The sequence below is a fragment of the Camelus dromedarius genome, chromosome 6 (genome assembly GCF_036321535.1).
Source record: "Camelus dromedarius isolate mCamDro1 chromosome 6, mCamDro1.pat, whole genome shotgun sequence".
In the NCBI taxonomy this organism is placed as follows: Eukaryota; Metazoa; Chordata; class Mammalia; order Artiodactyla; family Camelidae; genus Camelus; species Camelus dromedarius.
Window position 1 is genome coordinate 12,579,312 of NC_087441.1, and position 15,507 is coordinate 12,594,818.

At 37.3% G+C, this 15,507-nt stretch overlaps 1 protein-coding gene across 16 annotated transcripts in view; it reads left to right on the forward strand.

The window, feature by feature from the left end:
• Positions 1 to 15,507, forward strand: part of SYNE1 (spectrin repeat containing nuclear envelope protein 1) — a 427,973-nt gene that overhangs the window by 84,968 nt on the left and 327,498 nt on the right. For all 16 annotated transcript variants that reach the window (XM_031456562.2, XM_064486565.1, XM_031456561.2 and 13 more), the window contains exons 4-5: positions 9,257 to 9,352; positions 15,006 to 15,089. In XM_031456562.2, coding sequence (XP_031312422.2) covers positions 9,257 to 9,352; positions 15,006 to 15,089 — 180 coding nt within the window. The remainder of the gene's footprint in view (positions 1 to 9,256; positions 9,353 to 15,005; positions 15,090 to 15,507) is intronic.

Genomic DNA, 15,507 nt, shown 5'->3' on the forward strand with positions numbered 1-15,507 from the left:
CGATGGGGTATGAGCAAAAGAGAGGGGTAAAGGATAACCCTAATTTTGTACTGACTAAAACAAATAACCTGAGGAATGTGCTTCCTTTAAACTTTGTAGTGGAGAAAAAAATTACATATGAGAGGAGATTTTTTTTCCAAGCAGATTTAAAAGTGGGCCGGAGGGCAGTTATGGCCTTTGGGATATTTATTCAGAATTGAATGAAATAATGAAGGAAATGGAAATGGTTATGCTGTTGGTCATGGGAAACAGAAAAGAATGGAAACTATCTTTTCACTTTTGCAAGCAGAGGTGGAAAATCATCACAATGGTGCTTTGATAAAGGGAGTGAAGGAGAAACAGATTATACGTAATATTTTTAAATTGCTTCACCTTGTTTCTGGCAATATTAGTAATGTCTAATTAAATTTTCTAAATCAGATGACAGAACCTACTAGACATTGACTCGGTTTTACGTGGCTACTGTCAGCGGTTGTAGTCATGACTGTGCTGTTCTAGTCCAGCTACATTGGCATTTTTAGAGTTTAGGGCAGTGGGCTCCTTGCCAACCATTGGGGGGTAATTTCTCCACATCTGCTGGTCAACCTCTCTTCCCTTCCCACTGTCCTCTCTGTTCCTGTTGTTTAGCGCACTGTTCCTGTCCATCAGATAACCATCAGAGCATGCGAGCACTGTAGACTGCGCCTGGGATGGGATGCCCCCCCTGACTCTCAGCCTGTGAAATAGCTCCTCCCTGACACTGATGTAAACCTCAGGTGGTGATTTGTTCGGCTCTGGAAGTGAAGGGCACGTTGTGTGTACAGTTCAAGGCACACAGAATGCACCTTGAGATCCAGCCTTTGCCTTAGGACCTCTCCACACACCGCGCAGAAGGCCGTCCGGGGAGCACTTCAGGCCGTGATTTATGTGTTGTTTTCAGCAAGCCTGACAGTGTGTGTCTCAACTAGAGTCAGGTTTTGTTTTCTGTGCCACGGGCTCTTCTTTGAGGCCTTTTCCAGTTCAGCTGTATCAGTATCGTTAGATATCCAGCAATCACAGATTTTAAACCCTAGGATGTGTATTTAGTAATTTAAAGTAAAATGCTATAATTCTTGTACTATAAAATGTTTAAAGAGCTCTTTCCCCGAGAGGAAAAAGCGCTTAGTAAAAACTGCCAATTGTTCTGAGACTGAAAGTAATGATCGTAAGTGAGGACCTGGGTTGGACCCTTTCCTTTGCTAAGGACTGAACCGTTCCTGCTGCAAGTCCCCTTGGTAGCTGTGTGACGTCTGTCACTAAGGGGCTCTAAGGTTCTCACAGATGTGTAGACATCTGTTGATGAAGAGATGATAATGCCGGTAATGTTTCAAGGTAGGTTTGTACTCTTCCACATCACTGATTTCTATTTGACACCCGAAGCTTCTCTCTCCTTAATTGATGTGCATGTGAGTGCCCTATTCATGCAAAGTTTAAAATGCTAAAAATAAATTTAGTATGTTAACATTTGTATAATTCTGGATGTATAGGTGTACACTTGTCCGTGTAAATTGACACTTTCTTCCTACTTACTCTTCCTCCCTTTTCTTCCTCCCTTCTTTCTTTCTTTCTTTCTTTCTTTCTTTCTTTCTTTCTTTCTTTCTTTCTTTCTTTCTTTCTTTCTTTCTTTCTTTCTTTCTTCCTCCCTTTTCTTTCTTTCTTTCTTTCTTTCTTTCTTTCTTTCTTTCTTTCTTTCTTTCTTTCTTTCTTTCTTTCTTTCTTCCTCCCTTTTCTTTCTTTCTTTCTTTTTTTCTTTCATGTGTTTAATTGTTTATCAATAACACTCAACTGTTTCTATTTTTTCATTTACCAATATCAATTGGTCAGAAAGTTCTAAAACATCTTCTTATATCAAATACAGTTAGGTTCTCCTGAAAATGCACATTCTCATCAATAAAGAATGAATTTATTTTTGGTCACTTCTCTGAATCTCATCATGGCGTGGTAGTGGGAGGGCACTGAAATGTAAACTGTTACACTCAGGAGAGTTTTTCTGAAGTAATAACAAAATAGGCACACGTGTGTCAGTTGTGCCTTATTTTGTTGCAAGTGAATGAAACTGATTTTAAATGATTTAACCAGGAAGTGAGATCTATTAAAAAGATACAGGTTGCCTTAGGGTATGGAAAGAAATACTGACTGGGCAGGAAGGGGTTGACTCAGCAGTCCTGGGTTGCCCAAACCCTGCACATTCCAGATAAAGACCTGCCTTTAGAAATGGTCCTTGACTGGCTCCTGAGAGATAACCTCTGGGCACTTGGAATATTCTGCCTGATTGGAGCATGAGTCCTGGGGCCATGCTGTACTACTGGATAAGATTAGTTTATCTTAGTGAGCTGTATGGTGAACACTTGTTTTTGCTGGGGGTCGGGACAGGGGAAGACTGGAGACTGAGTAGCTGAGATCATTTATGTAAGCACTGCATGCCTCCGTGACAGAATCCAAACAAAAACCAGACACCAAGGCCTAGGCATGCTCCTTGCTTGGCAACACCCCCACACATCATTAAACATCACTGTTGGGAAAATTAAGCATGTCCCTGTGCACTTCCACTGAGGGGGAGCCAGTTACTCAGCTCTGAAAGCTCACATGTGGTTTCTCCTGGACTTTGTTCCATGTGCCTTTTCCCTTTGCTGATTTTAATCTGTGTTCTTTCACTGTAATAAACTGGAACCATGAGCATAGCAGTTTTTCTGATTCTTGTGAGTCCATCTAGTGAGTCATGGAGGTGAGGATGGTCTTGGGAACTCTCAACACACTGACTAACCCAGTCCTGAGGAAGACAGAGGCAGGGGGCCTCACCAGCAGGACCTGGTGTCACTGTTCTTAGGTCATTGCCATGTGACAGCTGGGCTCCAGCCATCTTCTGGATCCAAGCAGAGGATGTAATGGGCCCAGCTCAGGTCACTCAGGTAACAGAGAATGGGAGTGTAGCTCAGACAGGAACACTGGGGCACATGGTGTGATTTGGGTTGATTTGTGTCTATTCCAGTGTATATTTATACACATGGTGCTTCTCATTACTTTTCAGTCTTCCTTATATTCTTCTATTATTTTTAGTCTTTCTTATATCATCCATATTTAAAAATGTTTTTTTGTTAATATATATTTTATTTCTAGTGGAGTGGCAGGCACTTTAGCTGATCAGCTAGTGCTTCTCATGTTGATATTAAATAAAAATCACATTTACAGGTTTGGGTACTATTCAGAAAAAAATAATGTTAATACCTGTATTTTTGTACAAAGTATAAGAAAGCTGGACTCAAAACTTGTCATTTTATTAGGGGTGTGATAGATTAACCTCTCTGAGATTCAGATTCCTTGCTTTTAAAGAGGGGGTAATACTCCCATAGGTGGTGGTTATGAATGTTAATGAGGTTAATGTGTACAGCCCCTCAGTTTAGTGCTCAGCACATCGAGATGTTCCGCTGTATCTTATTCACTTTTTCCTCCTCTTCCTATTCTCCTTCTTTCCTTCTCCCTTTCATTTCTATTAAAATACCTGCTAACTATATATATAATGTATACAAATCTAAGCCACAGAAACATCTAGTATATATTGAAATTCATATACGTAGTCTATAATAGTGACTACTTTGTCATGTTTACTTTATGCACCAACATTTTTTCATTTCTATATGGTTTTTTCACTTTCTTTTCTTCCAGTTTTATTGAGATATGATTGATATACTGTGTAAGTTTAAGGTGTAAATACAGAATGATTTGACTCCCACACATCATGAAATGATTACCATAGTAAGCTTAGTGAACATCCTTCATCTTATATAGATACAAAATTGAAGAAATAGAAAAAGATATTTCACATTGTGATGACAATTCTTAGGATTTACTCTCTTGAAAGCTTTCATATATAACATATAAGCACTGTTAATTGTATTTATCATGTTGTATATTACATTACTAATATTTTTTTTTTTTTTTTAATAATTGACACTTTGCATCTTTTGACCATCTTCAACCAATTCTCTCTACCCTCATCCCCCATCTCTGGTAACAACAAATCTGACCTCTTTTTTCTATGAGTTTGTTTTTGAAGTATAATTAACCTAGAGCACTGTTAGTCCCTGATACACAGCATAGTGATTCCATAAATTTATGTATTCAAAATGATCACCATGATAAGCCTAGTTACTGTCACCATGAAAAAAGATTACATAGTTGCTGACTGTATTCCTCATACTGTACTTTTCACACCTATGACTCATTTCTTTTCTAACTGGAAGTTTATACCTCCTAATCTCCCTCACCTGTTTTCTCCTTCCAACCACCCCCTCCCCTCTGGCAACTACCTATTTATTCTCTGTATCTGTGAGTATGTTTCTGTTTTGTTATGTTTGCTCATTTGTTATGTTTTTTTAGATTCCACATTTAAATGAAATTGCACAGTATTTGTCTTTCTCTGTCTGACTTATTTCACTCAGCCTAATACCTTCTAGGTCCATTGTTGTTGTCCTAACTGGCAAGATTCCATTCCTTTTTATGGCTGAGTAATATTCCATTGTATAAATGCCACATTCTTCTTTATCCATTTATCTATTGATAAGCACAAACTAAAGCAAATAATTCTAAAATTTGTATGGAAACACAAAAGACCCCCAATAGTCCACGCAATCCTGAGAAAGAAGAACAAAATTGGAGACATCATACTCCCTGACTTCAAAATATACTACAAAGCTACAGTAATCAAAACAGTGTGGTACTGGCACAAAAACAGACACGTAGAGTAACAGAACAGAATAGAAATCCCAGAAATGAACCTACATTAAAATGGGCAATTAATCTATGACAATAGAGAAAAGGATATACAATCGGGAAAAGACAGCCACTTCAATAAAGTGTTAGGAAAACTGGACAGCTACATGCAGAAGAGTCAAACTGGACTACTTTCTCATACCATACACAAAAATAAATCCAAAATGGATTAAAGACTTAAGTATAAGACTTGAAACCATAAAACTTCTAGAATAAAACATAGGCAGTATGCTCTTTGGTATAAGTCTTAGTAATGTGTATTTTTTTTTTTTTTGGATATGTCTCATCAAGCAAGATTAACAAAAGCATAAGTAAACAATGGGACTACATCAAACTAACGAGCTTTTGTACTGAAAAGGAAACTGTCAACAAAATGAAAAGGCCACCTACTAAATGGGAGAACATACTTGCAAATGATACATATGATGAGGGGTTAATATACAAAATATACAAAGTACTCAATATCAAAAAAAAAAACAACCTAATTGAAAAATGGGCAGAAGATCTGAATGAACATTTTTCCAGAGAAGACATACAGATGCCCAACAGGCACATGAAAAGATGCTCAACGTCACTGATCATCAAGGAAATGTAAATCAAATCTACAATGAGATATCACCTCACACCTCTCAGAATGGCTATAATCATTTCTATATAGCTTTACTTATTTTTTAAATTAAAGTATGTATCTATTTAGAAAAGCACAGAAAGTCACAAGTGACAGAGAAACAGGTTTAAGAACATCTTGATTGTTTACATGAGTGCCTGCATGCCTATTAAGTATTTACATGTAGTATCATCTCTATATAGTTTTAAAATGTGAGAATTCCTTAAATTTTCATTCTGTGCCAAATATCTTTTTTTCATCAACATTACTCTCTTAATTTCATATGAATGAAAATGTGAGATTAGATGGTAGATAAGGATTAAACATGTCCTGGTGCCTGCAGACTAGTAGTAAAGTGATGCAAGTTATTCACACACACACATACAATGTTAGAGAATAGATTGCTTTTCCCGGTAAAAATTATGTCAAAGATATCTATGCTTTCTCTGATTTCATAAAGTTCAAGGAGAAACATTTGATCTATTTGATCTATTTTTAAGTCCTAAGAGATAGGAAATAAATCTCATTACATGTCATTAAAGAGGCTGCAAAAGTAAACGAGGAGGAGAAGAAATTAGAGAAAAATACTTGGTGAGGTCTATTCCACTCTTGAGTTAACAACGAGGAGCACAGCCAGACACAGACGTGTATGCATTTCCCCTGAGTTTCCAGAGACTTTTATACCAAGCAGCCCTCTGACAGCCAGAACTTAGGGCTTAAACCTACTTTGAGGAGAGTTTCTGGAAGGGAGTAACCACAGGAGCAAAGTACCGCTTTCTCTTGTTTTCTCCACCTCCTTCTCCCCTGAAGATATTCCATTCTTTGAGCATCTCAGATTCAGCACGAATATCTGTAGAACATCTAGTCATGACTGACAGAATCAAGGAGAATATAATTTTTCCAAGTACTATACAAAAAAAGAGCTTATAATTTTATCTTAATAAAAAAGAGATATCTGTGGTCTTTAAAAATGCCCAATAGATTTCTGTCTAGTTCTTGAAACTGCAAATTGTCAAGCCATCAGAACAAAGCACATGATCTTATTTATTTTCCATGAAGTTGGGCCCCAACGAATTACCCTCATTTCTATACCTTCCTGAATCCTTCCTGATGCTGTGAGCATTTATATGTGTATGACAGGAGAGGCATTTTAGCTGAGAGGTTTTCTATTAAAACATTGTTTCAAAATACAAATATAATGTCACAATAGCCAGGATCTCCTCTAGTTGGTCATTTGCTTTATATAAACAATACTTTATGCAAAATGGGATGGCAAAACTTGTCCAGTAATTACGAGGACTTTCCTTTATTCTGGTGTAATTTTTGATAAATAAAAGTGTCTTGTTGGTTGTACACAACATTTACATTATGCACAATGGGATGGAGCTTGTAGAAATAGTAAGATCATTCTCTGGTACTCATTTTTGCTAGCTCTTTGCAGTAAGGTTGGCCAGAGGTTTATTTTCTCCCTTTTTTACTGGTTGAGGTATTAAGTAAAGACTTGATTACATAATGCTAGGTTCCATAATGTATTTTTCTGTCTCTTTCTGGCTTACTTCATTTAGAATGATGATCTCCAGGTCCATCCATGTTGCTGCAAGTGGCATTATTTTATTCTTTTTTATGGAACAATGATTAGGAGAGAACACTTAACCTGGAAGGAAGAATTTGAGTCACATCTATCCAGCCAAAATTTTGTGAAAAAACAGAGGGGTCAGAATTGCGTTTGGGGAATGGCCACAGTTAGGAAGAAAGGAGACAGAGAAGGAGAAGAGGTCTGTGAACCAGGCAGGCTGATTGGAGAGGTTTGGGGAGGGTCAGCTCAAGGAGAGGTTGGTACCCACAGTGCCCAGAGGGTCTGATGGGCCACTGACAAGTTCAGCGGCCATTGCTGATGTGAAGGGCACTTCTAGGAGCAGCTGGAGGGAAATATGAGCATGTGGAATACAAGTAGGGATTCAAGAGAAGACACATGTTGGGGCAGAAGTGGGGCCAAGAGAAAGCATTCTTCAAAGTGGCAGAGCCTTGCATATGTTTAAAGGCAGAATAGATGGGTGGATGCATGCATGCAATTCATCATTTTTTTAGGTGTTCAATTTCTTGGAAATTTTATTATTTCATGAAAATTTTCTGCTTTGTTTAATTTTTAATATGTTTCAGGTGAACACAAAATATGAAAATTAATTTGTATTTGTTCACAGAATATCTCACATATTTATTGATTTCTTTCTCATTATTCCATTGTATTTATCTTATTAGGATACAAATGGACTTTTTGAATGATAAATACACCTTATTTTTAATGATTATACATAGCTTATACAATAATTTTGATTCTTATCACATCAAAGATTTTTCATCCTAAAGGCTCATTTTGTTCTGAATAACTTTACTTATATGCTTAGAATATAAAGTCACTATTACATTTTTGCTATATAAATAATAAGCAGTGTGAATAGTGGAATTTTAAAAGGAATGCTTGAAAATGAAAACTTATTTTTGAACATGCATTTCACAGCATGAGAACAAAATGTCTTCAGCTGCTCATTTTATAAAGAGAAAAAAAAGCATTTAAAATTAGAATTGTACCATTCAGACGGTAATTCCTGCAGTCGTAAGAGAAATATAAATGCACTGTATCTGTGGGTAGAGAGAAACTCACATTTCAATAAAACATTTGGTGATTCAATATCTCTACATAGAACTCCTTCCTGGCTTCCTTCCTCCCTCCCTTCCTTCTTTTCTTTCGTTTTCTTTCTTTGTTTCTTTTTTTGGAAAGAAAAACGATTGAAAGTCAAGAATACAGATTAAGCCTTTAAAATGTTCGGTAAGAACCAGAAAACTATAGAGCTTGGACCAGGTTATACATTTTTTAAAGATCTGTATTCTGTGAAAAATCTAAAGACGCAAACTCTATTGACTATCAACTTTAGCATCCTTACTTTTTTTACTTTCTTCTGAGCCAAGAGGTACCTTAATTGAAGGTTTCATGAACCCTAGTATATTAAGTATTTTAATGACCTTCATAAAAAGAATAAAAGACCCTCCATGAATTGGCCAGGGGCTTTGACTTGTTTTTCTAGTAGTGGCGATACACTTGCCCTGAGCAGTCTGTACTCCTGCGCCTCTGGTCCTCTGGGTTCAACGCCACACTGCCAGAGAAGGTTTGCTGGATTTGCCAGCTTGTGGTTTGTTTCTTTTTTAATTTATATTTTAAATTTTTTATTGAAGTATGGTCAGTTTACAGTGTGTCAATTTCTGGCGTGCAGCGTAATGTTTCAGTCATACATATGCTTGTGCAACAGAACGTCGCCAGCTAACCCACAGGAGATTCAATCTGCCACCCTGGCTACACTAACAGTGCCCCCACAGCAGGTCACTGAGCCGGCGAGGTTACCTTGGAGAGAACGTTCGTAGAAATCTGGCACCGGACTCAACCCAGTAATGTGCTCACCCAGGGTGAGGCAGGGAGGTTGGTGCAGTGTATGTGGGGTACCTCCTGTTCCCTCAGTAGCTCCTGCTTTAATCTCTCTCCTGTCTTTTATCTTGGCAGTGCCGTCTTTTCCTTCCTTTATCCCACATCACCCCACTTGTGTCAAAACTCCCTTTCTGGAAAGACTCTGGTCTGTATATGAAAACTCAAGCAGTCAGTCTCCTGAGGCTTTTGACTCTTAAGTTTATTTCCAAAGGATTGTTTTTCTCTTTGCATCTATCAAAAGATAATTGACAATCATATCCCAAGTATAGAATTTTGGCATTTAGACATGTTTCATCAAATTTCACCACAACGAGTAGCAAACGTATGACAGAGAGAGAGAAGCATTTTTTTTTCATTTATTCTTTTTTTTTTTTTTTTAATAGCGGAAACCCCCAATGGTGGTAGATGATCTTTTTGAAGACATGAAAGATGGTGTGAAGCTACTTGCTCTCCTGGAGGTCCTGTCTGGGCAGAAACTGGTGAGAATTTTTCCTGTGACCAGACTTATCAAATTGTTCCCATTTGGAATTTGGGGGTTGTGGAGTTGGGAGTGGTAGGGGCGCTGCCCACGTAAGAGAAAGTTGTTCTCTTTTGCAGTGGGTGAAACACAGGAAACGCTAGTTTATTGGTCACTTCTGGGAGCAAGGAACACCTTTCTTGTTCCTGTACACCTATAGTACATTTAAAACATTGTATATAGTGGTAGCCATTTTTGAAGTAAGAGTAAAGAACTTCATCAGTAATCAGTCCTGGTTGACTCCTGAGCCTGTATGGTATCCAGGAAGATTATTTGGAAATTAACATCTACCTCACTTTAAGTGCTTACTTTCCATTTGGAAAGGATTGTTGGTCCGTATCTGTGTATTTATATGGTTGTTGAAAATTAAGCTTGAAATCAATGTGGCATTTTTTATCCGCTGGTGGACATTCTCTGTCATCGGTCATTTGTAACAGGAACAACATGTTCAGAATCATTTGTTTTCATGCTCAGCAGAACCAGCAGAGTGGAAAACAAATTGACAGTGACCTATAAAACATATTTTTCTACATTACTCGAATCATAAAATATTTATTTGTCTCGGGCTTATGTTTTTTCACTTCAGAGTAGTGGAGAAGTAAGTAGTTTGCAAATGTAAGTTATTTACAAGCGATGTTTACCATAATTTTTTACAAGGGAGATCAGAAAATAATCTTCAGAATGTTATATAACACACTAGACAGAGGGTCCAAAATTGGGAGTATTTTTTTCTTAATCTGTTGCAGCTTTTTAAGCTGCACAATTATTGTTACTTTGATAACTGAGTTTTTTTTTTAAAAGTGCTTTTGCCTGAATGTAAATTTCCAATTAACTTCGTGCGGCGAGTCTTCAACATAGCTTTTGAAAAAAAGTTATTTGTTGAAAAATACACACTGATAATAATTTTGTGTAAGTCATTATCTAGTTGGATTCATATTGTAGCAGGTGCTTTCGGTTGTCCCAGTGCCATCTCAGCTCACCTCTGATTTCAGCCACGTGATGTGGACATGATCCTCACACACCATTAACACTCAGCTTCAGCACTGGCACCATGTTTCTGGGTTTCTGCCCTCAGCGCTTTTATCAGAGCCACAACTTGCACAGGCGGCCCTGAGATACGGGACAGAAAATGGTCCCAAAGGAGATGGGAGTCCGTGAATAAAAGCTCCAGCCTGGCATTTGCAGGAGGGACGATTCTGAGGCATAATTCACACATCTCATAGAGTGCCCCATAAGATCCCCAGTGGGCCTGAGCCCCGGCTGCCTACTGAGGAACCCTCAATAGCACACCCTTTATTGGATTTCCCTCCTTCCCTGTCTCAGTCTCCATGCATCCTCACTCCTGCTACCTGAAGTCACCTCCCCAGTAAACATGCACCCATATCCTTGTCTCCAGCTCTCCTTTGGGAGAAATCAAACAAGATACCCATGAAAAGCCAATCTGGAATAAACAGACATAGGCATGAGCTAACTGAACTGGATCAACATTAGGATGCAGGAATCATCGAACTGAAATTCTCCCTTGATTGCCTGATGTAACTGGCCATCTTTATATATCCTCCTGAATTAAGTTATTTCCTCAAAGGTTGAAGGAACCTTCATTACAATCAAATGAGTATTTTAAAAGTTGCCATTCTAAGTGTCAGTATAATTCTGCCATTGTACTTGGCTAACAGTATACAGAAACCTCGATGGACATTAATCCTCAAGCCAAATTATTCTAGAAAAACTGATTAATTTGACACAGGAATCCTACTTCTATTTAAGTGTCCTGCTCATTCAGACGTAGTTAGTATTATAGGATCAGTATTCTCACTGAACAGATAAACGGAGACATACAAGGACAGTTTCCGATTTAATCTTTATTATTTATTTATACTGAGACCTTCAAGGTCCTGAATTGCATAAAGTGAAATTACTCTGGAATTTTAAAGAAACTATGGCAATGGTTATTTAAATTTTGTACCTGTGGACATTTTGGTTCAGGACCACATTAAGACGAAAAGCATCATTTAAAGGAATGAGAATCCTAAACATTCTTGAAGAGCTATCAAAGGGAGTGTGTGAACAAGAGTGTTTCCCTAAGGAGCGTTACCGCTGTTCAGGAAATCTGTAATTATGTCATAGGTAGAGCTCTACTAAGAGCACCGTACTTAGCATCATGATTCACATAGCCCAGGACTCTGGCTCTGACCACGGTCGTCCGGGAAATGCAGCCAGATGCCTCGGTATTCCCTTTATCATCAACATCTCAAGGGAAGGAGAAATCGCAGTATCTTAGTTCCTTTTAATAACCTATTGTGACTTTTTTCTCTATGATTTCATTTCAGGTACTAGCGAATTTAAAATTTTTTAAATTATTATTCTCGGATTTCTCTACATCCCTGGATTATTATTTGTAGAACATTTACTCCTAGAATGGATCAGTGACTATTTATCTTTAATCACACATAAAGACAGGAACACTAAATTTAATTTTAATTTAAAAATTTTAATTTTTAATTTAAATTTTTAATTTTAAATTTAAATTTTTTAATTTTTAATTTTTAATTTAATTTTAATTTAATTTTACACTTAGGATTTTTTTAAGAACATGAAGAATTGCCGTTGCAAAATTTAAAATAATAGAAGCATTATGAATAGAGCTTAAGGACTGCAGAGAAATTTATTTCTTACCTATTTTGCTAATCTTTTGTACAGTGTTTTTAAAGACTCCTTAACACTCTGCATTCAAAAGGAGCCTAGGGTGGGTAGGGTATAGCGCAGTGGTAGAGCGCATGCTTAGCATGCACAGGGTCCTGGGTTTAATCCCTGGTACCGCCATTAAATAAATAAGTAAATAAGTAAATAAGTAAATAAATAAATAAGCAAGCCTAATTACCTCCTCCAAAAAACAAACCAAAAAAAAAAAAGGAATTAAAAAAATAAGGGGAAGGTAGATATAACTCAGTGGTAGAGTGCATGCGCATGCACGAGGTCCTGGCTTCAATCCCCAGTGCCTCCATTAAAAAAAAATAATAATAATAGTAACAAAAGGAGCCTAAAAATCCACTTAGAAGTATACGGTGGGCACTTAGGAAACCAGAAGCATCAAAGGCCCCTGCGTGTCACCAGGTGACTTTGTTAGACATTGATCATATATTTAGGGTAGAACTCAAGTCTGCAACTAGGTTTGGCATTATCTACTGACTATGTATTCCGCTAACATATCTGGAATCTCTCTTACAGATAAGGCATTGCCTTTTGCCCTCTAAGGGAAACAAAGATGAATGAGATATGGTTGGTGCCCTCAAAGGGCTTGTGGCCTGGAAGGGACGATCATTGTATTAGTTAGGGCAAGTTAAGTTGTGTAAAACTAGGTACGAATACGAGTTATAACAATACAGCAGACGGTTATGCTGCGCTCTTTTAGCCAGGATACAGTCAAAGAAGAAAAGCAGAGAAAAGGTATTTGCTCTACTAGATAACAAATCTTACGATGAAGCTTTGTCACTTGAGGCAGTGTGGTAGTGATGCAGGGTTGGACATACTGACTGATGCAGGGGAGTCCAGAAACAGACCAGGGCATGAATGGGAATTTAATATACATCAGCGGTGGTACTAACATTCAGAACATTTTTTTAATCCAAAAACTTCAAAGAAAGTGACAAAGGAGGTTAAAAATTGGTCAGAGATATTCACAATACATGTTATAAAAGGATTAAGAAAGGATTATATCAAGAATATAGCAGGTACATCTTCAAATAATAAGAATATAAATAACCCAAAGGAAGTCTGGGCAAAAGATGTGAAAAGGTGTTTTATAAAAGAAACAGACATTGCCAAAGAACAGAGGATGAGAAGTTCCCATCGTTGTTGAGCAGGGAAATACACATGAAGGCCACCATGAAATACCATGTTACATATAGTCAATAGAAAAAAATTTTTAAAAAATATCTGTCAGTTTCAAGTGTTAGACAGAACATGCATCCACAGTATTATTCTTGTATTGCTGATAAGAACAAGGAGTAGAAACACTTTATAAAAGTTTGGCATCACATTAGAAGTACATTCAAAGTCACACTCCCTCTGACTCAGCAATTCCACCATTAGGTATACGTCCAAGAGAAATGCTTTATTCTTGTACCAAAGGTGGGATGTACGAGAATGATCTATCAGCACAGGTCAAAACTGAGATAACCTGGAAGTAACCCAGATTCACATCGGAAGGAGATTAGATAAATGGCACAGTGGGTGGCTGTCAAAATGAATGAAATACAGTGACAGGCAACAAAACGGATGCATCTGAGCAAAATAATAATATGTGGAAAAGTAAGTATCGAAAGATTAATGCAGTGATACTCTATATAAAGTTAAAAACTGATTAAGTATTCTTTTTAAGAATGCAGTAAATGCTTTGAGTGTATGTGAGAAGGAAAACACCGGACTGGAGTTAGTGTGATGGTTGCCTTGGTGCAGGAGGGCAGGGGATGGAACGAATAGGGATGTTATTGAGGGATGTGGCTTTTGTGCTTAATTTCTGAGTCCTGGCTTTGTTTTAGTTGCAGGTTCCTAGGTGCTTGTTACATTATGAGAGATAATTAATTAAACAACTAAATAAGTGGGTCAGGCATAGACCAATGATGGGACTATGTCATGTAAAACAGAGTAAAGAATAAATACAAATTTTAAAAGTATATTTTCTATTTAAATATTTGTTTACAATCATATTGTAAAAATTATTACCCGGTACTTTATTAATTGGAAATGAAAATGTGGCTTTGAGCTCTAATGAGAGATTATTTAGATTTCTAGTGTCACTGAGAAGAGACCAGTCTGTTAACTCTGCAACCGTGGAGAAATCACTTAACCTGTTACCCTCTTAATTCCTGTAAATATGAAGAGGGTAATGCTATCTACTTCATTGAAATTATTTTGAGTTTGAAAATGAACAGTGTGGCACATAGAAAGCACTTGTTATTTTATATTTATTACATTATTTGTTAATTTATTATATTTTGCTAACTCAAACACAAATGACTTAGTATCCTTTTCATGTTCATTCTCACAGTCTGACTTAACTTTGGCTCGTTGGCACCATGCATTTTGGTCGTTCAAACAGAGACGTGTTACTAATACTGTCAGTATGTGAGTATGACCAAAAAAAAAAAAATGGTTAGTGACTAAGAGTACTTTTTTAAGACTTTATTTTTTTTAGAGCAGTTTTAGGTTTATGACAAAATTGAGAGGGAGAGAGATTTCCCATTTATCTCCCGCCCCTACCCGTGTACCAAGAGCACTTTTCATGTAACTGTTTCCCCACTTACAAGAGTAACAGTTTGTATAGATGACATATGAATTTTGTGAATTTCTACTCTCTGACATACAGAAACCAGAAGGGTAAGAACATTAACAAGTAAGCTGAGAGTGAATGCTCTTATTCAGTAAATTGCACTCCTTCCAAGTGCTGTGGGGTTCATCCTCCTGTAGGTATCTGCTAACCTTTATATAAAGTGAGTAATGTGGGTTGTTCTTGAACATTCTCCAAGTGTATTCTGAGTCCATTTAAATCAGCTTTATAACTATCTTTTTAATGTGTGCACTTTGATTTATTCCTGCCCTTCCCTCTCTGATAGCCATGTGAACAGGGACGCCGTATGAAGCGGATCCATGCTGTGGCTAACATCGGCACGGCACTTCAGTTCCTTGAAGGAAGGAAGGTAAGAGAAACAAGAACAAAACACTTCAAGAAGACGGTATGGGCATACTGATGTTTTCAGTGTTGGCTGTGGGATAAAAACACTGCCTGTAATCTGTACAACATAAATGTGCAATATTATTACATAATAATTTTAGACTTACAGAAAGTGGCAGAAAAGGGCACAGAGATTTCATGTCTGTACTTCAGCCAGCTTCCCCTCATGTGATGAATTATAGACATGGTACCTGTATGTAACATAGTACAACTGCCAAATAAAGAAATTAAAATTAATATGATATCATGAAGGAAGGCATGGAAATTAGTCTAATTTCATCCATTTTTCTCCAGTGTCTTGTTTCTTTTCCAGGGCCAATCCAGTAACACACCTTGCACCTAAATGTTGTGGCTCCTTTGTCTTTTCCATTCTGTGACCTTAT